General features: G+C 41.2%; 1 protein-coding gene across 3 annotated transcripts in view; it reads right to left on the bottom strand.

The window, feature by feature from the left end:
- The window catches only part of FRAS1 (Fraser extracellular matrix complex subunit 1), a 420604-nt gene that overhangs the window by 264229 nt on the left and 128827 nt on the right, over positions 1-27548 (bottom strand). For all 3 annotated transcript variants that reach the window (XM_037147065.2, XM_053655681.1, XM_053655680.1), the window contains one exon: positions 2623-2730. In XM_037147065.2, coding sequence (XP_037002960.2) covers positions 2623-2730 — 108 coding nt within the window. The remainder of the gene's footprint in view (positions 1-2622; positions 2731-27548) is intronic.

The raw sequence follows: 27548 nt of genomic DNA, 5'->3' as shown, positions 1-27548 counted from the left end.
CCACCTCCCTTCTGTTACTGTCAGTTTGTTCTTAATTTCAATGTCTCTGGTTATATTTTGCTTGCTTATTTGTTTTGTTGATTAGGTTCCAGTTAAAGGTGAGATCATATGGTGTCTGTCTTTCATTGCCTGGCTTATTTCACTTAGCATAATGCTCTCCAGATCCATCCATGCTGTCGCAAAGGGTAGGAGTTCTTTCTTTCTGCTGTGTAATATTCCATCATGTCTTTATGAAATAGCCACCTGGCTTCTCTGTGGATACTTCAAACTCAGCGTGCCCCAAACTGAAATCATCATTTCCCTCCCTGTTGGGCTGCTGGTCTTCACTCTCCTACATTCTCAATATCAGTTGATGGCTCAGCTAACCAACTAGTCATCAAGTCATAAATATGGGATTCATCTCTCCTTGTTCTTCCCTTTGCCTTCCTACTTTCATCCAGTCCTATGTCGTTCTATATGTATGTCTTGAAGAAAAACAGAGGTTGTTTTTCCTCATAGAACACAAAGGCCCTATGGCAGAAGCATGCCCAGCATATCCAGCAAACAGGAAGCAGGCATGATGTCTAAAGTGGAGTGAGCAAGGGAGAGAACAGTTGGTTAATGAAAAGGGTACAAGAGTACCTTAAAGGACTCCGTGAGGAGTTACCATGAGAAGAGAAGCCATTGGAGGGGTTTAGGGAGAGAAGCAACATGATCTAACTTCAATTTCAAAAGGCTCACCCTGGCTACTATTGCAAGACTATAGTAGAAAAGGCAAATACAGAAACAGTGAAGTAGGTTAAGAGGTAACTGTAAGAATGAAGCAAAAGATGGTAACAGGTAGAACCAGAGTAAGAGCAGAGAAGTTGCATGTATAAGGCAGTGCTTCATGCAGAGCTGGCAGAGTGCCTCATGTCCTAGATGTGGGATGTGGACGAAAGTGGGGAGTAGAGATGATGCTGTTTTCTGGCCTGAAGAAGGGGAAGAAGGGAGTTGCCATTTTTTGAGACGAGAAATCACGAGAGGAACAAATGAAGAGGGATAAAATCATGTTTGGTATAGATCAAGAGTTAGAACCTTTTCCTGCAGAGGACCAGACAGTAAATACTTTAGGCTTTGGTCTACGTCACAACTACACAACCCTTGTCACTATAATGCAATCCATAAACATATGAGTCTGTCTGCGTTTCAATAAAACTTTATTTATAGGCACCGAAACTTAATATTTTCACATCATGAAATATTGTCTCTGTTGATCATTCCCAACTATTTCAAAATGCAAAAAGCATTGTTTGTTCACAGCTCATACAGGCTGGATTCTGTCAGCTGACCCTTGGTATAGAACACATTTTGTTTTCAGTAATACACTCTATGTCTTATAACATTTAATTCGGGGCTCTTTTTGCAATATCACAATTATTCATCTGATGTAAAAGAGGGCACATTTTTATGCTGTCATGGCTGTTAACATGACCAGCTCAGATTTTGACACGAATTACTCAGCAAGCTACATAGTGATCTTTTATGAGTGTTTACTACATAAAATAGGAAGCCCCATAATATACCACAAAATATTATCAAATTTAACAACACGTGATGTACACCAGCTTCTCAGAAATATACCCCTGCAGAAACTGAGTCAGACATTAATAGTGCACAGAACCTTCACTCCAAAGTTAGAAACAAACAGAAATTTATTAGCACTAGATGGTATAAAAGCTGAAGATTAATTATTGTCAGGGGAGGAAGAAAACTAAAAATATAAAGAGTGCATGTGAAACTGACAGAATGCTTTTTTAGAAAAAATAATTGGTCTTCTCCAGGGAGTTTCAAATGTTTGAATTTGAAGCTTAAGCCTTTTAATTTTAATAGACTCACTTAAAAAGAAATGAGTCAGCACCTGGAAAAAATACTCTAACAACATAGATGTGTACTTAGAGGAAAAAACTAAGCATTTTTAACAAGGGAAAGGATGAATTTATTCCTCGTACACTTGGTCAAAGAGCAGATTTCCTGAGTCAACACCTCTTAAGGTAATGCAACCAGAACAAATAATGTTTTTAGAAAACCATCTTTAAGAAGTTGATCCTAAAGAGGATAAATCATTTGGGAATTAAAAAGAAAACAGTTGAATAAATTAGCCACAAACACCAAAAAAGAAAGTCGATTCTGACTTTCAATCCATTCAGTGGCTTGTACATGCTGTGGTTAGTATCAGTGGCTTTGGCAACTGTCAGACCCAGAAAAAATCTCTGAGCAGCAGTTGGTTTATTAATTGCATAATTATGGTTAAGTTGCTTAAAATGTCTAGGTTTCACTTAGCTCATCTGTAAAGTAAAGAAAAAGATATCTATCCCACAATGAATAGAATAGAATAACATCTGTGAATAGAATCAATGAATAGAAAAACATCTGTAAAACTTTTAACTTAGGGTCCTGGTCCAGAGAACTATCTATATGCTCAATAAACAGAAATTCAGTTATTTTTAAATATGATATGCAAAAATTCTCTCCTGCATTTCAGAAAGCTTCCAATTAGTTTGGGATAGATGTCATAACAAGATGGCTGAAAGAAATGCGAAAGCCCTACTGTTGTTCACTGACTTTACCAATACATTTAGGACATAGTTAGCATTATCATACCTTCTCAAAGTCACACTGAGGGTTTCTGCACACAGCAGGTTTGCAGATAACAATATCACCATGGCAACGGCAGGTCTGGCATGAATCGGGCTTCCAAATTGTGGCGTCCTACAAAGAAGCATAAGCTCTAAGTTAAAAACTGATCGGTCAAGATGTGAGCACACAAAAGCGGCACCATCAGCAGCCCCAGAGCCTGAACAATTAAAAGGCAAAGGCAAAGTCACAGGCTCACATAGTGCTTGCTGGGCACTGATTAAACCTGGAGAGGCAGTGAGGGCAGCATAATCCATTTCACCACAGTCAACCCACGTAGCCAAAGACAAGGGCATGCAGCACAGAGCTGTTGATACCCAGAGTAAAAACCACTGATTGACCTGAAACTCTAGGAGGACAAGCTGCTCCCTGACTTGAAGTTTCTTGTTAAGCAGCAGAAATCATCAGAGCCTGTTTAAAGGAAAATGACACTTGGACTAGCACTAACCAGCATTTTGGTAGCTCTTTGCTACTACCTACTTTAATGTTCATCAGAAACAAGAAGGACTTGAGTAAGTAGTTCAAAATTTTTAAGGCAGCTCAAGCCAACACACTCATAAGGGAACTCGGAGATGCAATATGGCTTCAGCAGCAAAGGCATCTGGGAAATGTTGGACTCTCTGTTTAACTCTCTGAAGCCTCAGGCTTGGCTGGCTACCCTGAAAACTATAATACAGCCCAAAATTAGCCATCATGCTCCAGGAAGGAGGTTAATGAATGTATATAGTGTGATAACTGCCTTATGTTATTTGTTAACTTAGGCATGCATTGTTCTTTCTGGTGGTCTACCTGACTACCCACCAAGGGGTGCTTGGTTTTACTATTAACCCCCTAGGAAAAGGGATCGATCCTGGGAGGGGCATGGATTTTTCCTGGCCTGTCACCACTGGGAGTAGCTGCTTTGTCCGTGTATGTAAGTTTCTCCTATTAAAGCTCTGATGAATATGAATGAGGCCACATGCCAGTTTTTCTAAATCAATCCTGAATTTAGACTTTTGGGGCTTTCCCCTGACAACAATGATTGGCTGTTATGTGTCCAACTAGGCATATGGGGTTACAAATAAAGCATGATCCATAAGGATCCCACAGATTATTTTGGATTATGAACATGAGGTTATTAAATAAACATAAATTGATGATATTATATTCTCAACAAACTGGAAAAGAAAGTAACGGTCATAAAAGTGAAACTGAGCTCAGCGCAAAAATGTCTCAGAGATTTCCCTCATGTTTCCCACCATCTATCACCATGCCAAACCCACACTACAGTTGTGCCAGATCAGAAGGACCTTTGAGCCCAACTATCGCACAGCACCCACAGAGGCCAGCTCCTGTCCTTTGCAAGGCTGCTATGGTGGCTTCAAATTGAAGCAGTGACGATACCATAGACTGCAGTGGAATATGTTTTCCCAGAGATTTCCTAACCTAAATTCCTATTTTATATGGGTTGAAAACAGCTATCCTGTCTGGCTGAGTTTTAAACACTCGATCTCTTTTAAGAGTGCTGTCCCTGTTATTCTCTGATTTCAAACTATGACGTGGCTCATCTTTACTTCTGATGGGATAAAGTGCAGTCATCATAATCAGGCACTCGCCTTCCACTCTAGTCTTGGCAAATCTGAGTCCTGAGACTCATCCCTCCACTCAAGTTGGTCAAGCCATTGGACAGACCCAGCCTCCCTTATCTGGTCTCACACTTTACCCTCTTGCGGGGACCCCCACTTCTCTTTCACTTCCCCAGAGACAGTCTGCAAACCAACATGCTTCCTTTCAGCCTCAACCTCAAGGATAAATGTTACCTAACCCTTAACCCTGCACAACACACACCCACACTCAAGTATGTCTCTTCCCCAATTCTCTGAGGCCTCACTGCTTCCTGCACTCATTTACATTGATGTTAGCTTGCTAGACCAGAATGGAAGCCCCCTCAGAAGCAAGCACTGTCCTTGGCTGTGACTGTAGGTCCTTCATAAGGCAAGGACTGTAATGGGATTCAGAACTCAGGGTGCCTAAGAATCTAGGAAAACCCCCCACTAATCTGTTTTGGGGGGTGGAGAAGCAGAGGATGGCCACTGAGAGTTACTTTGCAAAACTCTGACAACTTGGTTAGCTTCATAGTTATGTTAAAGAGCTGTGCCAGCCACTGTGGCAAGGGAGATGGGCGTGATTTTCTGAATGTATCCTGCCTTGTGACTTAGCCTGTGAGCTTACAGTGCATGCATTAGCCTGGAAGGCAGTTCCCTGGTTATAGCGCCAGCAGGAGAATCAGGGGAGTGGTTCCCCTGTGTTACCAGGAGACGCCTGCCAGGCCTGGGAATGGCAGCTGAATGAATGCAAGATGCTGGAGGACCGGCAGAATGTAGCCCATTGTGGGAGGAGTCGGAAATAGGGCCATGTTGGAAGCTTGGGCCAGGATTTAAAGTAGGCATGACACCCTTTCGCTTTCTTGGCCATATGGGTTGAAAGGGTGTAGAAGACCCCTACCGGCCCTCCATGGGAAGGTACCATGTGGTTTTGGACTCAGAGTTAGAGAACACATTAACATGGCTGATGGTGCTGGGGACTGCGGGACCTGAACAGCCAAACACAGACTAATGGGAGATGCCTGAGATGCTGACCTGTGACCGGGAATGTTTTTTTTTTTTTTTTTTTTTTTTTTTTTTTTTTTTTCTTTTCTTTCTTCCCTCCCCCCCCCCCCCACCCCCACCCCCTTTTTTTTATGACCAAGTGTCTCAAGTCTTTTTTTTTTTTTTTTTTTTTTTTTTTTTTACCTGAAATGCAGTACCTCTCACTGACACATTCTGAAACTGGCCTGATGTTGTAAAAGGGAAGCAGGAGTTTGTGTGAGGTGGGGGGTGGGGGGGCATATTTTAAAGAAAGTGACCCTTAATAGCACAACTCTGCCAGCATTCTAAACCTGTATAACTTTTAAGTAAACAATTCCTTTACTTTTCACTGAACTCTAGCACTGGGAGTCTTGGTGGTGGGCAATCAGGCCCACGCATCTGTTTCAGAATCGCATAGGCTGGAACTCTGCAACACGTCCACAGTTCATAAGCTGCTCAGTGAAGACATTTTCCTTCTTTCTAAAAATTCTCATCCTTTTTTTCTCAGTCAACCAAGTCAAGCGCTATTAAAATACTTTGGGGCAGAGTAAGAGCAGTGTCCAATTTCCTGACAGAGTCATCAGAACACTAGCATTTGAGTTGAACTAGATGATCTGGAAACAAGCAGATGCTAGCAACACTTTCACACCAAAAGGCTGAAATCCAATGTAATAGTTAACATTATGTGTCAGCCTGGCTAGGAAATAATACCCAGTTGTTTGGTCAAACATCAGCCTAGACATTGCTGTGAAGATATTTTATAGATGTGATTAACACTTACAATCCATTGACTAAATAAGTAAAAGAAATTACCTTCAATAACAAGGGTGAGCCTAACCCAAGCAGTTGAGGGTTTTTAAAGCAAAAAGTCAGGTTTCCTAAGGAGGGAGCAATTCAGCCTCAAAACAGTAACACAGAAATTCTGCTGGAATTCTATACCACTAGCCTGCCCTGCAAATATCAAAATTTCAGTTTCAACTCTTGCCTGAATTTTCAACTTGCCAGCCTGCCCTACAGACTTGGAACTTGCCAGCTGTCATGACTGCACAAGCCAGCTCCTTAAAAATAATGTCTCCTATGCATTTGGTTTCTCTGAAGGACCATGTCTGACACCGTACTGATTTACATGGACGTGCGAAGCCCTCCTGAGCAAAAATGAAGTCATCCTCTCAGGTTAAGAAATGTTAAATGCATACACAATCTCTTGGGGAATGCGCCTCAAAAACAAAGTCATTTAAGAAATATAAAATACATCTGAGGTGAGATTACATTTCCAGTAGCCAATTCACAAAACATCAGAGTGAAAACAAATGAGTACTAGAAGCTGACTTGGAAAAGCTCTGAATTTCTTTTTCTTTATTGTTATAGCGCATTCCTCTGAAATTGGCAACAGAACAGTGTGCCCACGTCTACTCAACCAAACAGTAATGACAAGTAGGTAAGAAAAAACAAATTCCATTCCCAAGCACAATGTAATATGTTTCCTGCTGATTTCAAGAGAACAACATTAGTTTCAGGATACAGATTAAGTAAAAATGACAACTTCGCAAAGCCAGCAGCTACCATTTATTGATCATTATCTTATGCCTGACTCTTGAAGCAGGAAACACTGATGATAGGAGGCCTCTGTGGCACTGGAGGAGGGGGGCCTGGTTTGCTTTCTCAACCTCTACCATCATCCTAGAGGGCTGAACCCAGCAGAAAGGGATGGAAGTGCATCCTGATGCTATTTTGCAAACCGCTTACCTGCACGACAACCCTGTGGAGCTGGCACTATCCTTATTATGACTATTCCCATTTTACTGACAAGGAGTCAAGAGATGGAGCAATTTGCCCAAGTTCTCAAAGCCCTATGAGCTCTAAGATCTCAGGCTGCCTGTGCTTCATTGCCGCCAGTGAATCTCGGAGTCACCATTTATTTCTGGTGAGTCCCTTATCAAGTTAAGGCCTCTGTGTCCCAGGATCCTCAACTGTAAAGTAGGGATGATAACATGTTTAATTCATGGGGTTATTGAAAGAATGAAATGAGATGATGTATTTAAAGAGATCTGAGAAGTGCCTGGAAATTACTAAGGGTCCACTCAACATAATTTATTTTTTAAACCAAAGGCTTTCTACAAAGTCACAGGCATTTAACAAATATCTTGTAAACATATCCTTTTCTCAGAGTGGAAATAGTCCCATAAGTACTTTGAGTTTCCCATCTTCCTCTCCCAGACTACAAGGTAAAACAAAGGGAAATTATGACTGAATCGAGGCCTAGCACTGAGACTCTATGAAGAATCTAGGGCTCTGCAGCAGAAGGGAGGAATGGATCCCTACGAGGAGATGGCGTTTGCAGGAATACTTAGGTCACTGGAAAAGCCTCTGTCTCACCAAGCTGACGTAACCACGAGTCCATGTCTTCACTTCACTCAGACAGTGGGTGGCTATACCGCCTCCACGTGCTCCTTTGAGGTCAGTGTGGCTCTCAGGCGACAGTCATCTTTACTATGCAGACGTGGCATTCTCCCACCAGGTGTCAAGTTCTCCTCTGCACCTCAATTACTTCCTCAGTGACCCCAGACTCCAAGATAGTCCATTATTCTTTTTAGCAGCCCTCCATCACTGGGTTTGCCCTATTGTTTGACTTTAAACAGTAGAGTTCTAAAACCATGGAATAATTTTTTCACTTTCGTCCACATCATAATTTTTATTTGTTAATTCCAAATTAAATTTAGTTGGGCCCAGGAAGCCTTCCTGAATTTGCTTACCTATCTGTCTTCCTACCGCACTATGACTCTTCAAGGATGGAGATCTCACTCTATTCCTCTTCGTACATGCCCACCACCCAACATAGTTCCTTAGTGTTGGGTGAATTCATTAATGAACAACCTTGAGTATTTTCTTACCCTCAAGATAATATCTGTCCATGTGAATTGAGACACCCCAGTTAGGATGCAAGACCTTGAAGAAATAACATTTAAGTGATGTCACTACAAAATCCCCATCATGTTGAAGGTTACTACTTCACTCAATCAAACTGTTCTGCAAAAACAAAAACAAACAAAAAACCCTTCATCTAGGCATAAGACTTGTCCCAAAAAATGTCCTGATGATAATGTCTTCATAGAGTAAATAATTTATAGTTAATTTTTAAATAAAGTAAGCCTTTTACCAAAGCCTGGGCAGACAGCCATATATTTTTTTAGATCTAAAACTTTAAGAATCAATTTCTGTGGTCCCATAAAATGCTTTATGACAGTAGGGATACTAGAGTTCCTCAATAGCTAAAACTTTGGAAAAAGTCATAAAGACCAAAGAAATAACATTGTAAAATAAGTTTTACAGATTTTCCATGTTACCAGTGCAATTCTGTTGCTTTAGAATCCTATCTTCCAATCTAACACACTCTATAATAGAAATAGTCTTCATATAGTTTTTCTCTAAAATATACATTAAAGGATTGGATTTTAACAAACCTAAAAAGCAATGAAAATATGATCTGTTTAAACAGCTTTTTATATTTTTAATAAAATGTTCTTGCAAATAATGCAGTCCCTTCATCCCCAAATATTTCTAAAATAATAGCTAGATGCTTCAAGAAGAAAAAAAACTTATTTCACTTGGTTAAGTATTTACTGAACATTTAATGAATACTAAATATGAACAATGACTATATTCCTCATCAGTACTCAAATTTCTGGGGGAAATTATTTATAGTATTCTATAAGAGCAGTACATCAACTGTCAACATAAATTTTCTTTCATCTAAATGGTATAATAACCCTACTTTAATTATTGATTAATTCATCTCATTTTAAATTCTCTTGGTTTCTTACACCAAGAATGAGAAAGAAGCAATAAAGCTCCCCCAAAAGCAATGCTTTCAAGTTACAAAATTGTGCATAAAATATGCCTTTCTTTAAAAACTACACACATGGAAACAAAGTATGGAATTATATAAACCAGTAAGTAAAGGGTATTCATTCCTGGGTGTGAATTCTAGGTGATTTTTAGTTTTTTCCTTTATTCTTATCCATAGTTTCTATTTTTTTCAGTAATAAAAATATGTAACTTATGTGATTTTAGCATACTGAAATTTCCTAGAAAAGCCTGACCAGTAATAATGAATATACGTGCTTCCCATTCATTCAATAAAACATATTTCTCTAGAGATTTTTCACAGAAATCTCAGATTCATAAAACCACCTCTTGGTAACCTACTGTCAGGATGGAGAGCTGATGAGAAGCTCCCGGGTGGGAAGAGGCTGACCAGGACCCCTGACTGCCCAGAGTTGGGGGGAATGGCTGTGGCAACTTTGGCCTCAAGTCCCTGTATATGTGTATCCTGAAAGATGGCACAATGCTCTCCCCTCCTTTTTTTCTTTAGTTTCTTTTCCTAGTTCTGATGCATCTCTAGCATCAACCTTCTGTTCTTATGGTAGGCCCTTGGGAGACCCAAAGCCTCCTTGAGTCAAACAGGAGGACCCATCTGGAGACCACGGGGTGGGGGTGCAAGTCTGGGGCTGATAAAGGAGAGCTGTTGGGAGCACCATGGAGGAGGTGGATGCTAAGAGTCTCCTCAAGTACCTCCTGGGCGGTGTATGTTGGTACTTAGAGCCAGCCACATTCCAACCTGCAGCGATGACCCCATGACAGGACTGTCATAGTCATGGCACCTTCTCTACCGCTTAAAAAGTTCCAGTGACTTATTTCTCCGACCTCATTTCCTGTCCTCTCTCCCAAACCATTTCTACCAGGCTCTGGAGACCCTGGTTTTATTGCTGCTCCTGGAACTATCAAGTACATTCCCAACTTAGGTGCATAGAACACACCGTTCTCTCTGCTTGGATCGCTCTTTCCCCAAATATCAACATGGCTTATTGCTGCCCTTCATTCAGCAGCTGCTCATACACCATCTCCTCAGGCAGTATCTTGTTGTCAATTTATCCCTTTCCTCTGTTTTCTTCCTAGCACCCACCACCTGACATTATATTATGCAGGTGCTTATTGATGGTCTCTCTCTCGCCCAATAGAACAAAAGCCCAGGGGAGCAGGAATTTTATTTGTTTTGTTCACTACTGTGTCCCTAATGCCTAGAACAGTTTTCACACACAGCAAGTGAAACTTATATGATCTTCTGAAGTTATTTGTTAAATATAAGGTAGAAGAGTGCATATAGAATTGGAGCTTTGGAGTCAAGCTGCCATGGGCGGAATGGAGTTACTTATAACAACCTACCAAGTATGTAATAGTCAGCCATTTATCTAAACTTCTCCAGTTATCTCCAAACTTCCTTGCACTCCGTGAAGCTTTTAAAAATTAACTGTGTTCCTTACTTGTCCTTCAAAGCAATAAAAGAGCCACAGTATTCAACAGGGCCTCATGTCTTCATTCCCGGAGGTTCATTTTCCTGACAAGTCTGGTTTTCAGGAAGGATAATCCATAAAGAATGATTCTTTGACCCAGCTCCAGTTCGGGTACAGAAATAATGGTTCTTGTTTGGCAAGGCACCATAAGGAAACAATCAATAACTTTCATGAGGTTATTTTACAGTTCACGTCTTTCCCCAAGTGCCTTTCTTCAGACAGCTTAGATAAACAAAATGTCCTCCATTCGGTCTCATTTTAAAATTCATGTAAAACGTCTCATGTAAGTAACACTTATTATTAAGACAAGACTGAATCCTTGTGTTTACGTGCAATTCTCATCTTTCAGGCAGAGAAAATATAAATTAATGCCAAATAAAAGTGAAAAAGGCAAACCACTTCTGGTCTGAACCCTATTTCAAGGGCTTGCTCCATATAGTGTAACCCCCCCCTTACGGAGTTTCTTCTTTTCCATACCAAGTACCTACGTAGTTTCCAATGTCAGCATCCTGGAGTGCTTAGCTTGTACCTGATCTCTTCCTGCTGCTTCCTCAAAGTGATAAACTTGAGGGCATCAGCCACAGAGTACCATTTGGATACAGAAAGAACAGCACGGATCACAGATGAAAAGATGGCTGCTAGGGACCACTGAAAATGTCTTTGTTCCGTTGCTGGCAAGAGACTGTAAATAGCATGGCAAATCAGCATCATGTTCTTGTACACACATCATCTTAGAATAGTGTGGTACCACAGGTGGAGGCAGGGAAAGGAAAGGGACCAAGCTACTGCCAAGGGCCGGTTGTTCTCCAGGTCCCCACACACTCACCATCGCACTTCTCCTCCCAGCATCCTGCGAACAAGGTCCCACTGCCCTTATTCTATAGGTGAAGGAATAGGGCTGAAGAAAAAGGCTGAGTGAATTCTCCGGAGCACATTCAGTAATGGGTAAATCTGGGACTCAAACCCATCCTTTTTCTTCTATGCTATATATATATATATGTCATACGATGAGTGCCTTATATTTTATGGCAGTCTTATCATTCTTACTTTCACCTTCTCACTTGAATGGGTCAAGGTGAGACACACTGGGGTGGCACCGCCAAACTTGCAGAGCAACAAATTGTGAGGTTAAGTGACTTTCCCACCTAATGTGATCCCTGCGCCTGCAACAGCACACTCTCGCCCTCCTAATACAACTTCCATATGTGTTCCAAGCATCAGCTGAAATACCACTTCCTCAGGGAGACATGCTCAGCCTCCTAGACCGAGCCAGTGTTCCCTGACTCATGTTTCCAAAGCTCTTCCTGCTTCAATTCGGGTAACCATGCCAATACGATAGGGTAAGTGAACTTGGGTTCAAATATCAGTTCAATAACTTCCTAGCTTTGGGACCCTGGACAAATCTCTTAGTGTTTCTGAGTCTCCATGTCCTAATATGTAAACTAAGGAGAAGATAGGACCCAATAGGGAGGCAGTAGAGATGAAATAATCTAATGAGTGTACTTAGCACAGTGATGGTCCATAGGTAACACTCAGTAAATAGTAGCTATGAGTTTGGTGGTCATTTGCCACAATCTTAACCTGTAGACCATGGTCTTTTCTGTGACAGAAGAATAAGTGGAGCATTTAGAGCTTTAGAAAATCCCTCCAGCCTCCACGATAAGGGAAAGTTAACTTTCCCACAGCTTAAATGTTTACAAAATATTTCAGTATAGGGCTGTAGAAACTATACCCCTGGAGGGGTATCTGGGGGGGAAATCTCTTCAAAATACAGAATACAATTAATTCCCCCAATAAATGTGCTTCCCATTCCAAATTCTGAAACAGTGGGGACACAGGCTTAGCCCTGAAGTCCTTCTAATTTTTCCATCTCTTTTAACAGAATCCTATTATAGTAAAAGCCCAGCAAAGAGCACCTCAATGACAAAATAAATTCCTATAGACGTTAACGTTATAAAAAGTTCTATAATGATTAAAAAGCCTGCCTTGTATTTCCACTGAAGCAATCCAGACACTAGGGAGACTCTGACAGAGCTTGAACTAGTAATTGACTGTTTTCCCTCTAACAATTCAGCTCTCAGAGCTCATTTCATTCTCCTAAGGCAAATGGAGAAAAAATTTAAACATTCAAAATGTTGGCAGACAAAATTATAGATATAGCATCATCTCTTATATTAAAATTATTTATTTTCTTGTCTTCCTCTTCCACTAGATCATTATCATTCATTTTATAATTAGTTGTTTACTTATCTTTCTCTCTTCCCAAGAGGGAGAACAATTTCTTTATATATAAGTGGCTTTGCATTCTCATAGTAAATGAAACATAACAGGCACTTACATTGTTTCTGACAGAGTGGATAAATGGATGGATGGATGAGTGGATATTTTCAAAATTAAATAATTGCTAGCTATTTTGTGATGTAATTGCCGAAAGTCAAATACACAGACAAGAGCACTTTACTCTCCATGTGCCCTAGAAAGCCTGCCTCTCAGCGGCAACAGCCATTTGCAGTAGGCGCTGTCCAAGCTCTTGCTTCCTAGACTTGGTCTCAGCCAAGACCTTGGCTCTGAAGGGGCCCCTCTCTTTCTGACTGAACGCCAGCCTCGTCTGCCTGACACTGCTGTGCTCCAACATGCCAAAGCTGTGTCATAACACCTGAAGCTCTGCTTCACGAGCTCAGTCCCTAACTTTCTTCTCTAGCTAGCCTCTCGGCAGTTGCCTTCATGAAACCGGCCGTCTAGTCCGTGGCTGGGAGTTGTACTGACACACTGCACCAGGCAAGTCCCACCCTACCCAGCCTGTTTTCGGGCCCTGCTGAGGCCTGAGTCAGAAGTGGTTACGGTGCCCCAGCCTCACTGTTTAGTGTAAAGCAGGCTCCTCCACAAGAGCTATGCCACTCCAGGAGGCAGGTGAAAGTTTGCTCTGCAGGCACAGTGTTGGGACGCATCTGCTGACATTTAATAAACAGAGATCATAAGCTCTAGATGCCATGTAATAGGCAAGACACTCCTGCACCAAGAAAAACTGTCCCACTTTCACATGACTTTCAAATGTCCCACCAAACATTTATGTGAGTAAGGAAGCTGTTTATCATTACAGACTATATATCCTAGCTCTGTTACATATTAACACAAAGAATTTATTGAGCAGTAACAATGTACACTAAATTACCCAGGAACTTAACTACCCTGTAACTCAAATAAAAACTGTACTTTATTTTGTTTGGAACCTTCTGAAAATAACAGAAGAAAATAAAAATGTATATTGGAGATTTAAAGATAACTATGAATATTTCATCAGATAAGCAATATCTACAAACATAATTAATTTGAAACCTAGAACAGAAAAATACAAATGAGATTAATTTTGTTGAACTGCATACTGGATAGAGCTCCAAAAAATATTAGTAAACAAAAAGATAAATCAATAGAAAATATCCAAATGGAAGGACAAAGAACAAAACGGATAAAGAACAAGAAAGAACACAGGAAACACATGGAACATGTTGCCAGGTTGAATACACGAGCGACTGAGTTCTGAGAGGGCAAGGACAGAAAATGCTGGAAACAAACTTTTGAAGAAATATTAGCTAAGAATTTTCCAAAGTGAAAGAAAAACATCTTCAGTAAGTGCTATGAATACAAAGCAGAATAAATATAAATACTGAAGCACATCAGAGGAAGACTACCAGTTTTTGGTAGTCTTCTTCTGACGTGCTTCGGTACCAGCAGCACAGAGAAAAATCTCTTTTCTCAATCTCTCCCTGTTCTCCCCACCCCCTCGCCCCTGAACAGCACTTTTCTAGTCTCTGTTTCTATGAGTTTGACTGATTTTTTTGTCTGTTTATATTCTACATACAAGTGATACTACACAGTCTTTGTCTTACTCTTTCTGACTTACTTCCCTTAGCATATTGTCCTTCAGGTTCATCTGTGTTATTACAGGATTTCCTCCTTTTTTAAGGCTTAATGGTATTCCATTGTATCTACCATGGAATGGTAGATACACTCAGCCATCAATGAACATTTAAGTTGTTTCATAAATAAAAATCTTAAAAGCCATAGATGGGTCAGGAAGTATATTTAAAAATGTACTTTTTAAAAAAAATTTTAAAGCCATAGATGGGTCAGGAAGTTTGTTTTTTTGTGTGAGTGTGTAAGAAGTGCTAACTTCTTTAAAATAGAAGTCAGAAAATAAATCTTTAAACTGACGAATGAAAACAAACACTAACCTAGAGTTCTACACCCAGCAAAATAGCCTGCAAACAGGAAAGTGAAATAAAAATGTTTTACGCTAACAAAACCTGAAATTGTCACCTGCACTAACTAAAAGGAAAAATTCTAAAGGGAGTCATTTAGGCAAAAAAAAAAGTGATTCCTATGGTAATGTAGGAAGGAATTTAGAGTAATGGAGAAGGATAAATATGTGGGTAAATCTAAATAAAGACCTGTACAAAACAAACATAATAATATCACAGGATTTAAAATGTATGTAAATATAAAATGCAACAACAACAGCACATAAGACAGTTGAGGACTAAGTATAGTTCAAGAATTTCAAGGTCCTAGTACTAGTTGGGAGAAAGTAAATAAAATGATTAATACCTGTTATAATTTCTAGGATAATCCCATAAAAGCATGTATAAGTAACAAGCTAATCGATGGGGAATTAAAATACAAAAATTATTGGATTGAACCAAAAGAAGAGAAAGAAAAAAGTAGGACAGAGATGACAGAAAGTAAACAGTAAGATAGTAGATATAAACCTTAAAATATCAGTAATTACACTGAATGAATACATTAAAAGATAAAGATTGTCAGACTCTATAAAAAACAGGAATGCAGACCCCATAACATTTGATAGCCACTATTCTAAAATATCAACTTAATTTCTCAAAGATAAATAAATAAATAAATATATATATATATATATATATATATATATATATATATATATTCTGTCCAGAAGGTATCCAGCCAAGAAATATGAAAAATAGAGACATATACTGAAGAAGACACAGATATAAGAAACATTGTAAACAGGACGAAGACACCTCAGTGCCCTTTAAAGTAGGCACCTTGGGACCTCACACAGTTCTCCCAATCGCTATCAGCAGCCCCATCCTATTTTCCTGAATCTCATCAACAGTCTGAAATCTGTTCTCTTTCAAAGGTGATTTTAGTTTTAGGATAAGCCAGAAGGCACAGGGCACCAAATCTGGGCTGTAGGGAGGTTGAGTCACCAGGGTGATTTGATGTTTTGCCAAAAAACACAACATGTGATACATGAGACTGCACGTTTTAATGACGAAGCTGTCAATCATCAGTTGCCCATAGCTGCAGCCTTCTGAATCATCAGATAGTTTCCATGGAGGAATGTTCAGGCTTAACTCAAAGTATGATGCAGATTCACTGCTCTACTCAATCATTTTGAATGCAACGGCCACAGAGTACACAGGCTCATTCAACAGTGTCTACCTCCCCCACTGACTAGTACAGTGAAGGTGTCATTGTTCACACATGCACATTCCAGTCCACTCGCCTTGGCTGCCAGGTTACATCAATGTCACACAAACCGTTCTCATTATATTAACAATGGCTGAACTTTTTCTGGACAGATCTCTCTCTCTCTCTTCCCCCCCCCACATATGCACGTGCCAGTCTGTGAACCAAAAAGTCGCTTATTCAATTCCCAGTCAGGGCACATGCCTGGGTTGTGGGCCAGGTCCCCAGTAGGGAGCACACGAGAGGCAACCACACACTGATGTTTCTCTCGCTCTCTTTCTCCCTCCCTTTCCCCTCTCTCTAAAAACAAATAAATACAATATTTTTTAAAAAGAATATATTTCACCAAGAATTTATTGAGGACCTATCACTGTGCTAAGCAATGTGAAAGATATAAAAAAAAATCAACCCAAACCAGATACAGAAGAATACAAAGAAAAAAAAACATACAACTGAAGAAAGAACATAGTATGAAAAAAGAGCTTCGGACTGAGTCAGAACCTGATTCCATCAAGCGAAGCACACCAGACAAGTCACTGCTGGGCCTCAGGCCCCTCTCCCAAAAACCAAAAAACAGATTAGGCCACACCCTCCACAAACTGGAGTTGCACTTTGGACCCACACAACTCTGTGCTACAATCTGTTTCCCTGCTGTAATAGTTACAGAACCTTAAGCAAGGTAATTAACCAGACTCAGCCTCAGTTTCCATTTATATAAAAAGATTAAAGGTAATAAAACCAACCCCGGAGGAATACCAGGAGAATAAGTTAGATAACATATATGCAATTCCTTCGCACAGTGCCTAGCACTTACAGGTCAGAACAAAGACCTTCCGTTCTCCATCTTCAGCCCTTTCCAGGCTAACCCCTGCGTGACCTCGGTCTCCAGAGGGACCATCGCTGCACACCTCTGAGCAGGATTTACAAAGTCATTCATCACTGCTGGGTTTTCTCACGGGTGCATTCCATGACCATGTTCATCAATATACTCCTGATGTGCAAGCAGGGTAGCTTGCTTTTCAGAATGTGATACTGTAGAGGTACTGCCCTTTTAAAAAATATCGAACACACAACTTTCCAAACCCACCATACAAGTTATACATCCAGATAGTAGTTGTAACTACTGTTTACTGAGAAAATATGATGCATACATATTACATATATGCATATGTACTATACAGGTGTGTATTATAGGTCCATGTATGTGTATATGTATGCCTGTATTGTAAATATTACATACATGTGCACATGCATGTGGACATATTTATATGTATCCATACCTGACATTTTATCTAGCCACAATCCTATGAATTTGCTATCATTGCTCTGTTTTACAGGGAAAAAAGGAACTACATTTAAAGAAATTATTTGGCCAGTTATCATATAACTGGTGAAGCCAGAATTTGAAACCAGGACTGCTGGGTTGTAAGAGCCAGGCTTTTTCAACTGAAAAATGATATTTCTAAAAAGAACAGATCTCAACAGGTTTGAACCTAACTGATCAATAGACCTAACTGACTTTGGCTGCTGCACACCAGCCCCCCTGCAGCTGGCAAGGCATGCTGGGAGGGAGGGAACTGGGGACCGACGAGGGCGGCCAGCCCTGCCTGGACAATCTTACTCTCACTATCTTACTCCAAATCTTAAGCTTCTAGGAAAGCAAAAATAGTTTCTCGTGTTTGAGGAAGCTTTCTATAAAGCCATATGACATAATAAAATAATAATGATGTAGTAACAAAACTAGTACCAGACAATACTGCTCAAAACAATTTTCTTAGTCTTAGTAAATGAGAAGCGTTTACTAATTACTTAGCTGATGCTATTTCCATTTCCTGAGTTAATAGTGAAAATATTCCTAAGCCAGGGACAGTAAACAGTTTTTACCATACATGCCAGCTGTTGAAATACCTATTTACAAGGCTGTGTTGAGAAGGATTCTGAAGCTCTGCCCAAGTAGGTTGAGAAAGATCACTATTGTCTGCCACGGGCTGAGGGTTAAGTTGTGGGGAGGAGTAGGAGTTACCTGTGCATATGTTTCCACATGCTAGAGACAACATGGTCTACCCTATATAGTACTGCCTATAGGATTGATTTGTAAATTAAAGTGGGGGAAAAAAAGAAGAAAGTAAGCTGGCTGGGCCAAAACCACTGAGATGATCAACTTCAATGGTAAACTAATCAACTGCAACTTTCTTTATTTTTCCATTAACTTATCCAATTCTTTCCAGGCTTGTAAACCCTTCCTCATTCATAACTAGTTTACAAAATGGGCTTATGCTCTGCATCAGCTACTGCTCCCAAGAACACCCCGGTACAGGCCAAGACTGGCATATGAGGTTAGCACCTTCACCCCAGATTCCAAACCAAGAGGAAATTAGCTACCAGTTCTAATGGGAATGACATATTGACTAAGTACTTAGACCAAGCAATCCACTCCCACAGTCAGCAAAATCCACAGTGGTTGAATTCCCTAACAACATAAGAATGCTTGATTAGATTTGCTTCAAGCCTCACTGCTTGCCAGGGAGCCACCGAAGAGAAGCAGGTATCAGGTGTCTCCGAGGGAGACCCTCCCAGGGTTCACTGTTAAATCCAGAAGCAGAACCCAGGGCAATTACACTTCTGGTACAATTACCAGCATCACCCACTCCCTGCCAAGTGAGGAGACTTGGCAGCTGAATAATACAGCTTTCATTTTACATTTCCACTCCAATTAACTGACAGTACTAGTCAATTGGCTGAATAAAACAAAATGCAAGGGAAGTTGAAAGGCCTTTATGTGGCTTCCAAAGCTAGGCCGTCGAGAGCAGTGATAAGATGAAAAAGACTGAAAAGAGAATTAGGGGACCCTTCGCATCAAAAGGGCAGACTGCGGACAACCCACAGGTGGAATGTACGGTTTACACAGTGTAGCAGAAATATTTAAGCTAAACAACCATCCAGCCTACTATTTGTTGGACTAATGGCAAGAGAATTAAATTGCTACATCCTCCACCCTGCAAGGTCTGGCTGGGACTTATGAACATGGCACAATACAGACAAGCAAAAGCACATCTTCTCTAGCAAAAGCACACCTTCTCTTGAGAATGTCTAACCTCCCCAGTCCCGCTCTGCAGTCAACATTTACAGAAAAGTTACTGAACTGAGAGCAAAGTCCTGCTAGTACTGAAGGGTTGTTAAAGAAATAGGAGAGAATGAGTTTCTGGTGGAGCTCACAGTCTGGTCAGTAAGGTGAAATGCACACAGGAAACTAGGAGACCATATGATAAACAGTGGGGTGGGGAAGTAACTTTGAATAACTGATCCCATTTGAATCTGCCGACCAGTGCCAGAATCCTAGATAAATCCCACAGAGGGGCTCTCATAGATTCCACTAGAGTCCTCACAATTTCTGGTTGGATGACTCCAGGCAGTCTTCCATAGCTGAACAGAATCACCCAGTGCTTCCAACTAATGACTCAGGCCCAGGGATAGTGCAGACTGAACCTGGGCAAGGCTCCACAGCTCTGCCCTGCTCTCCTGTATTCATCCAGAGCTTACAGGAGGCTAATTACAGCCCTTGTAAACAGCTTGGAAGAGTGCTCACTTTGGACGAGACTTGAGATTTCAAAGCACCCTTGGGGGAATGATTCCATTAAAGACAGCATAGATTATAATTTGTTTCCTGGGCTTCATTCAAAACATGCTATTTCAGTCTGTCTTCATTTTTGGCCCTGTGATTGATATTCAATATGGAGTGAAGGGGTCTTATGATCTCATCCTAAAGCCGAATGTCAAGTGTAGGAAAGAGGAAGTGTTGCTGGTGGAATTTGGGTCCTTTCAAGGAGTCGCCAGAGCTTCCAGACACTGGCCTTTGTTCTGGGCCTGATAAAGACAAGGCTGGACTTTCCCCATAGTGGGGCAGATGGAGATGAGACACTGGGAAGCTGAGGGCAGCCTTCTATTCTATCCCAATACATTTCATCAGATAACACCTCAACCTCCCATGTGCGGGTCCTTCCACAGAGTCATGAGGAAAGCATTTCTGGGGACCCACACGTGGGAGGTTGAGGTGTCCTAGTAAGATTTATTGGGACAGAAATAGAAGCCTGCCCCCGAGTTCCCAGTGTGTCACCTCCAACCATCCTGCTGTGGGGAAAGTCCAGCCTTGCCTCCATCAGGCCCAGAACCAAGGCCAGTGTCTGGGAATTCTGTGCCATGCCAAACTTAGTCCCGTTCAGCCTCTGTCCCTATCTGGCTAGCTGAGCTTCTGTTCCTGGTTGTACCTGGATTCCTTGCAGCTGCCAGCCCCACATGGCTGCTATGGAATGTGCCAGCAAATGAGGCGAGTGTGTGGTACAGAGCAAGAGACAGGGAGGGGGGTAGTGAGAGAGGGAGAGACAGAGCTTAGATGATACTCCTTTGGGCTTAGGAAGGAGCAGGCTCTCTTTCAAACTAACCAATTAATTTCCCAATCCTTTGAAGGCTGGTGTTCAGTCCCTCCCCTAAGCAATCCATTCCCTCTGTCTGCCAGTTTTGTGTCCCTTATCTAATCCTTTCCTTTTCGAAGGCTAGGCTCCACCTCTTATGGTTGCCATCTTAGTTCCTATGTCACATGCCTTAAAGTGGAAGAACGTTCCCCTGAGCCATCTTGGCTTCTACTGGACATGCGCCCATCAGAGGAATTTCCCCTTTATTGTTTATTACGCCCCGCCTCTCACCCCGCGCCCCTAGCCTGGGCAAGTGGATGGGTACTTCCCTGGGGAGATTAGAAAGCCAGTCCTGGGGACTTCCGCCAAGATGGAGGTGTAGGTGGAAGTACTGCACCTTCTCACACAACCAAGTTTAAAAACAACAAAGTTTTAGCAACAAAAATGCAGCCAAACTATAGGGAAGTCTGACAACAACAAACCCTTTAGCCAAACCAGTAAGAGGGGAAGAGCCAGCAGCAGAGCGGGTTCGGGAAGGAAAGATCCACCACACCGACCAGGCAGGGGACCCAGGTGTGCCAGCAGCTGTGGGCGGATCCCAGGTGTGGAGAAGCGGGCGGACCCACTAAAGGCGCAAGGCAGCGGACTCACTGAAGGCGGACCGTGGTCGCGCATTCGAGCGCAGATAAACCAGTGAAAGAGCAAGCAGTAAGACAGACCTCGCAGGCCCCAGTGGCGGGAAGCAGCAGAGGGGACCACCATTGTCCCTCTCTGACCCCGCCCCCACATACAGTGTCACAAACCAGCAAACTGGGTGGCCCCTCTCTGACCACACCCCCACATAACAGCAACCTGGGTGGCCCCACCCTGGTGAATACATAAGGCTCTGCTCCTCATACGTAACAGGCACGAACAGATCAAAACATGGCTCAAAACAACTCAGAGCCCGAGAGCCAATAAACCTAAGCGATGAAGAAATAGCCAAACTTTCAAATGCACAGTTCAAAACACTGGTGATCAGGATGCTCACAGAACTGGTTGATTTTAGTCACAAATTAGAGGAACAAATGAAGGCTAAACTAATTGAAATGAAGAGAAATGCACAGGAAACCAATAGTAATGGAAAGGAAACTGGGACTCAAATCAAGGGAACGAACCAGAAGGAGGAAAAAAATGACCAAACAGAAAAGGATGAACAAACAAGAATTCAAAAAAATGAGAAGAGGCTAAGGAACCTCCAGGACATCTTTAAACATTCCAACATCCGAATTATAGGGGTGCCAGAAGGGGAAGAGGACCAGCCACGATTGGAAAACTTATTTGAACAAATAATAAAGGAGAACTTCCCCAATCTGGCAAAGGCAATAGACTTCCAGGAAATCCAGGAAGCTCAGAGAGTCCCAAAGAAGGTGGACCCAAGAAGGAACACACCAAGGGACATCATCATTACATTAGCCAAGATTAAAATGAAGGACAGAATCCTAGAAGCAGCAAGAGATAAGGGGACAGTCACCTACAAAAGAGTTCCCATCAGACTGTCAGCAGATTTCTCAAAAGAGACCTTACAGGCAAGAAGGGGCTGGAAAGAGGTATTCCAAGTCATGCAATCCAAAGACCTACAACCAAGATTGATCTATCCAGCAAAGCTTTCACTTAGAATGGAAGGACAGATAAAGTGCTTCTCAGATAAGATCAAATTCAAGGAGTTCATCATCACCAAGCCCTTATTATATGTAATGTTAAAAGGACTTATCTAAGAAAAAGAAGATAAAAAATATGAACAGTGAAAGGACAGCAAACTCACAGTTATCAACAACCACACCTAAAACAAAAGCAAACTAAGAGGACAGCTAGATCAGGAGCAGAACCACAGAAATGAAGATCACATGGAGGGTTAGCAACAGGGGAGTGGGTGAAGGAGAAGGAGGGAGAAGGTACAGAAAATAAGTAGCATAGACGGTAGATAGAAAATAGGGCGGGGGCAAGAATAGTATGGGAAATATAGAATCTAAAGAACTTGAGATGCTTGTTCATGAACTAAAGGGGGGAGGGGTGTACAGAGTGGAGGGGAATGAAGGGGAGAAATAGAACAACTGTAATGGCATAATTAATAAAATATATTTTAAAAAAAAAAGAAAGCCAGTCCTTTCTTCCTACATGGGGAAGGGAAGGGTGTTTATCCCCTTGGAGGGGGCGCTGCTGTGATCCCCTGGGGTGTCCGAAGCTGTAACTTCCTATTGAAGCAGGCTTATGCTCCCTAGCTGATTATGCTTAATAATGTCTGATTCCCTTTGCTCTCTTTCCTCTTATTAATATCAAGCTTCCTATGCTAACAGAAGCAGTCATTTGCAAACCAGATTTGTCATCCTCATCTTGGTGGCTCTGAGTCTCGCAGATCTCTGTAGAACCATATGTCTGTGAACCACATTTACAAACCACATTGTTCAATGCACACTGTGTGGTTCACTCAACCTGGACCTCGTTCTAAAGGTGGACTGATGGTTAGATAGACATGTAAGTCAAAGGATGAAATGAGGTTTGGCAAGGATAAATGTGTATCTGTAAGAAATGATAACAGTATTTTGGGCATGAGAGCCCTTTCCAGGCATACCAAAATGTTTAGTTAAGGCTAACAGACAAGTCTTACAAATGCAGTAAAGAACATTCTATTTAGCTGATCTGCAGAAGTGAAGATAGAACATATGCAAATTTTTAAAGATTCTAATACATATGCAAAAACCCCCAGGTAATTTTATTTCAACTATCGATTAATCAGCCCAGAAGTTGTTTACTATCACATTAACTTTATATATACACAAGGATTACAGAGAGGGGGAAAATGTTAGAACCGTAATGGAGGCCACTAAAGAAATTTAGCATTCTTAATCTTTATAATAAATTCTATAGCCACACTTTTTTAGTTAAAAAATGATAGCTGGTCATATATTATCTTTGATGGTAAATGGGTTATTTCTTGAAGAAAAGAAACAATGCTTTTAGTATTCCTGAAACGTCTGAACAGTCTGTACACCTTAATGAGTTGAGATGAGCCCCTAAATGCAACGGCTGGAGGAAGAGGGAGAAGGTTAAATCGGTGTTTGTGCTGATCTCATCCCTTCAGAGGAGATGATCTGCTGTCTGAAGTGACTTTAATATCTTATTGCTCTGACTTTTCCCTTAACATGATTAGACTACACCAAACATGGGAAATCTGGTAACATTTTTCTCCATTTGGACCCTGAAAAATATCTTCTTTTATAATATAGAAAATATAGAATTGTAGCTACAAGCATAGGAGATAGCCTAAAGAACTGCCTAGACTTCGTGGTCCAATCCATATCTGTCCTCAACTACACATATTTCAACTTTTTCAATGTAGCGGACAAAGAGACATAAAATATGTAAATAAATCAGCAGGCTGTCTTCCAGTCAAACTTTACTGGGGCCATTGACATCAGTTTTGTGATATAAATATTTTTCTCATTTTTTCAACCATTTGAAAATGTAAAAGCCATTCTAACTAGCTTACCAGCCACAGACTGGATTTATCATTGGCCGCCACTTAATCTATGGCATTAAAATAAAAGAGAGGGCGGGGGAAAGGAAGAATGAGCCAACAAAATAGAATGCACACGTCATTCCAGAGGGCTAAGTGGGGGAAGGCAGTCAGGGTGCTACAGTCAAATAGCGCCATCTGATCAATTTGGAGTTGATAAACTTATCAACTCCAAGGAGTCTTCAAAGAGTTAATCATCTTCTCCAGCCCATCGCACTCCTATCTCTGACTCTCGAGCCTGCTAATAAAACTCCAGCCAGTGTTTCTGTCCTTGAGCTGTACTAGGAGATATGAGAAAAGCAAGATGGTCATCCCCATTGTCAGTGAGAATGATGGGCCGTCATTACCTGATTCCACACCGAAAAGACAAGTATCAGTGCTTGGGTACCTGCCTATCACAAAGCGAAGCAACTCATTTTCTGCAGAGAAAACAAAAGGAACTAACTTCTGCCAATGGAATAATTCCTTCAAGAAATTTATTATCTATGGGGTGGCAGCAAAAACAGGCCCAGCAAAATGTTAAGCTCCACATTTGCAGCAGCAAAGCAATTACTTATCCTGACATCTCAGATAAACTCTGGAGAAAGCTCAACCTTCTCAACAAAGTTTATTATCGCTCCTCAAGAATGAAACCAAGACCACAAACAAATGTATTTTAAATCCAACACATTATTTAGATGCTTAATCAATTTGACCTGGCGGATCTTTTAAAAGCTTTTTAAAAATGTTTTTGTTTAGAAGTATACATTGTTTGTTTTAGAAATTGGCTGTTATCAACATTACCCATGATTAGTTGATACTATGGCTAAAAGAAAAAGCAATACTATAAGTAGACAGTATATTTTTATTGTTTAAAAAGTTTTAAGTTCCTGTTAAAGTAATGATTGTGCTGTGAAGTAAAACATACTCATGAAAATTCAAATAGAACTCAATTGCTAACAGACAAAAATGGTCTTCAGTGAGGTAGAACGTCATTCTTAAACAAAGAAGTAATTCTCTCTGATGATACATGTTTAAATAGGGCCACAAATCACTGATACATTAATTGTTCTTCCCTAATACAAATAATGGATAGCATTTGGTTTATTGCATGAGAAAAAATCATCTTCAAGATGAGAAAGAGAAAAATCAGCAAAAGAATGCAATCACATTACCATTTATCAATACCACAGAATATAATTGAAATAAGTAAATAAATAGTTTTTTTAAAGATTGCAGTTACAAGTACCTTTTGAATTATATCTGCAGCTGAAATCCCACATGAGAGAAAATGAAATGCACAGCATTTCCTTTATAGGAAAGAAATCTGTCTTTTTAAAATTTGCAGGTCCTATTTTGTGAATTAAAAAAATAAGATTCATTTTCATGGTCATTTCCTAAGAAATGTCACATTTTTATATCTGGAAAATCAAACAGGCAGACCAGAATTCAGAATATTTTGAGGCAAGCAATCCACACATGGCCTCCTCTTCACTCCTAACAGCCCCTTTCCCACAGGACAGAGGTGGCAAGTGGGCTGCCCTGGGTTTCAAGGGGCGCAGAGCCATCAGCTGTTTCAAGATCTCTGGGAAGACTGGTTAGATTGATTCTGATGCTAGCCCTTCACGATTTCAAGAGCAGAGTCAAAATAATGGTGGGTCCAAGGCTTCTACGAAGTAATGCTATATGCCCTTAGATAAGATTCAAGAAGTAAGCCAGAAACCAGGTTTCAACCAGGTGTCATAAGTCAAACAGTATGCACTCAGCTCTAGTCCTCACGCAACCTCTTGATGTCACTCCTTGTAAATGTCACACCTGGCTGGGTGCGAACATACTCAGATAATGGACGGCGCTACACTAGAAAAAAATATAGTCCCCTCTTCTCCAATTAAGAATAGGTTAAACATATCATAGCATATGTGATCTTATTTCCAGACATACTCAAAACTCACTATCTTCTAGGAACAAACTACGGGTTTTAGGGCAGCACAGTGTGCTGCATTTTAAGCACAGCTCCTTCTAAGACTGTTTCCTTCTCCCCATGAGTACTCTTACAAAATACCATTTCTCAGGGGTCAAAGGGAAATGAATAAGATGGGCAGAATTATCAAACTTCATTCAGTGAAATATTAAATATTTAGAACTATTTTTTTGCTTTGATGTGTATGTATAAGAGAGAAAGAAAGGTCTTTTAGGTTTATGAGTAGAGAGGATAGGAGCTTGGAATAGCTACTGTCCAGTCATTACTCAAAAATGGGGGTGGCAACAGCAGCGATAGATTCTACAAATCTCGAGGAATTGTCTTCCGAGGCAACAAAACAAGCATAGGGACAAGCAGAGCAAACACGGGACATGAAGAAGTCAATCTCTTATCTCCCAATGCCACATCTCCCCGGATCCACTGCCACCTGTGGTCCAGGTCACCCCTGTCCCTCACCTGGGCTGACGCTCCAGCTGCCCCCAGCAGCGCACCCCTCTGCAGTCCCCCGCACGGCACCGGGAGCTCTTGAGGCCGCGTAGCAGAGCCTATCATTCACACACACACTCAATGGAAGACGACTCAGCCACAAAAAATGAAGTCTTGCCATTTATGACACCACTGATGGATCTTGAGGGTATTATGCTAAGTAAAATCAGTCAGATAGAAAAGGACGAAAACCATACGATTTCACTCATATGTGGACTATAAAACAAAAAGTAACGAACAAAATAAAACAAAACAAAACCACAGATACAGGCACTTGAATGGCGATTCCAGTAGGGAAGGGGAGTGGGGGAGGGGAGAGAAGGGGTAAAGGGGCTCAAATATATAGTAACGGACAGAAACTAAATGTTCGGTGGTGAGCACACAATACAGCATACAGATATCAAATTATAACACTGTACAACCGAAATATATGTTATTAGGCCAAGTTACCTCGATTTAAAAAAAAAACAGTATGTCAAAGGATTCTGGCTGCTCTTAACCCAAATCCAAATTCTTTATCACTGCCTCCCTGGCGACTGCTCCAGCCTCACCCCTCCGCACTCACCTCTTGACTCCCAGGCCCACCTGCCTTCCATTAGTTCCCTGAGCACACTCTCCTCTGCCCAGGGGATTGCTGTCCATAGCACAGCCTCTCCCTCCTCCTGACTGGGCTCCTTCTCACGCTGAAGGTGGCGCCTCCCCACCCAGGTCCTCCCTGACCGCCCACTCCATGTCAGCCCCTGTCATTCTCTACTGAAGCTCACTCTTCCTCTTCGTGAAAAATGACTGGAAATGTCTGTTTCACTCCTTAGAAGGCAAGGTCCTGAGAGCAGGACCCATGCCTATTTTGTTTACTGTTGGAGCCCAGAACTGTGGGTATTTGTGGAATCACAAACGATGGCCCATTCCTACTGCCTTCTCTTCTTCTCTCCTACCCCAGTAAAGGTCTCTAAGAAACATACCACGCACCAAGGAATATATTCTTCTGTTGGCTCATTCGTGAAATCATTCCCCCACACA

This window comes from Artibeus jamaicensis, unplaced genomic scaffold (genome assembly GCF_021234435.1).
Source record: "Artibeus jamaicensis isolate MK-2021 breed Jamaican fruit bat unplaced genomic scaffold, CSHL_Jam_final scaffold_1031, whole genome shotgun sequence".
Classification (NCBI taxonomy): domain Eukaryota; kingdom Metazoa; phylum Chordata; class Mammalia; order Chiroptera; family Phyllostomidae; genus Artibeus; species Artibeus jamaicensis.
The sequence above is the reverse complement of the archived record's forward strand: the minus strand, read 5'-3'. Positions and strand labels throughout refer to the sequence as shown.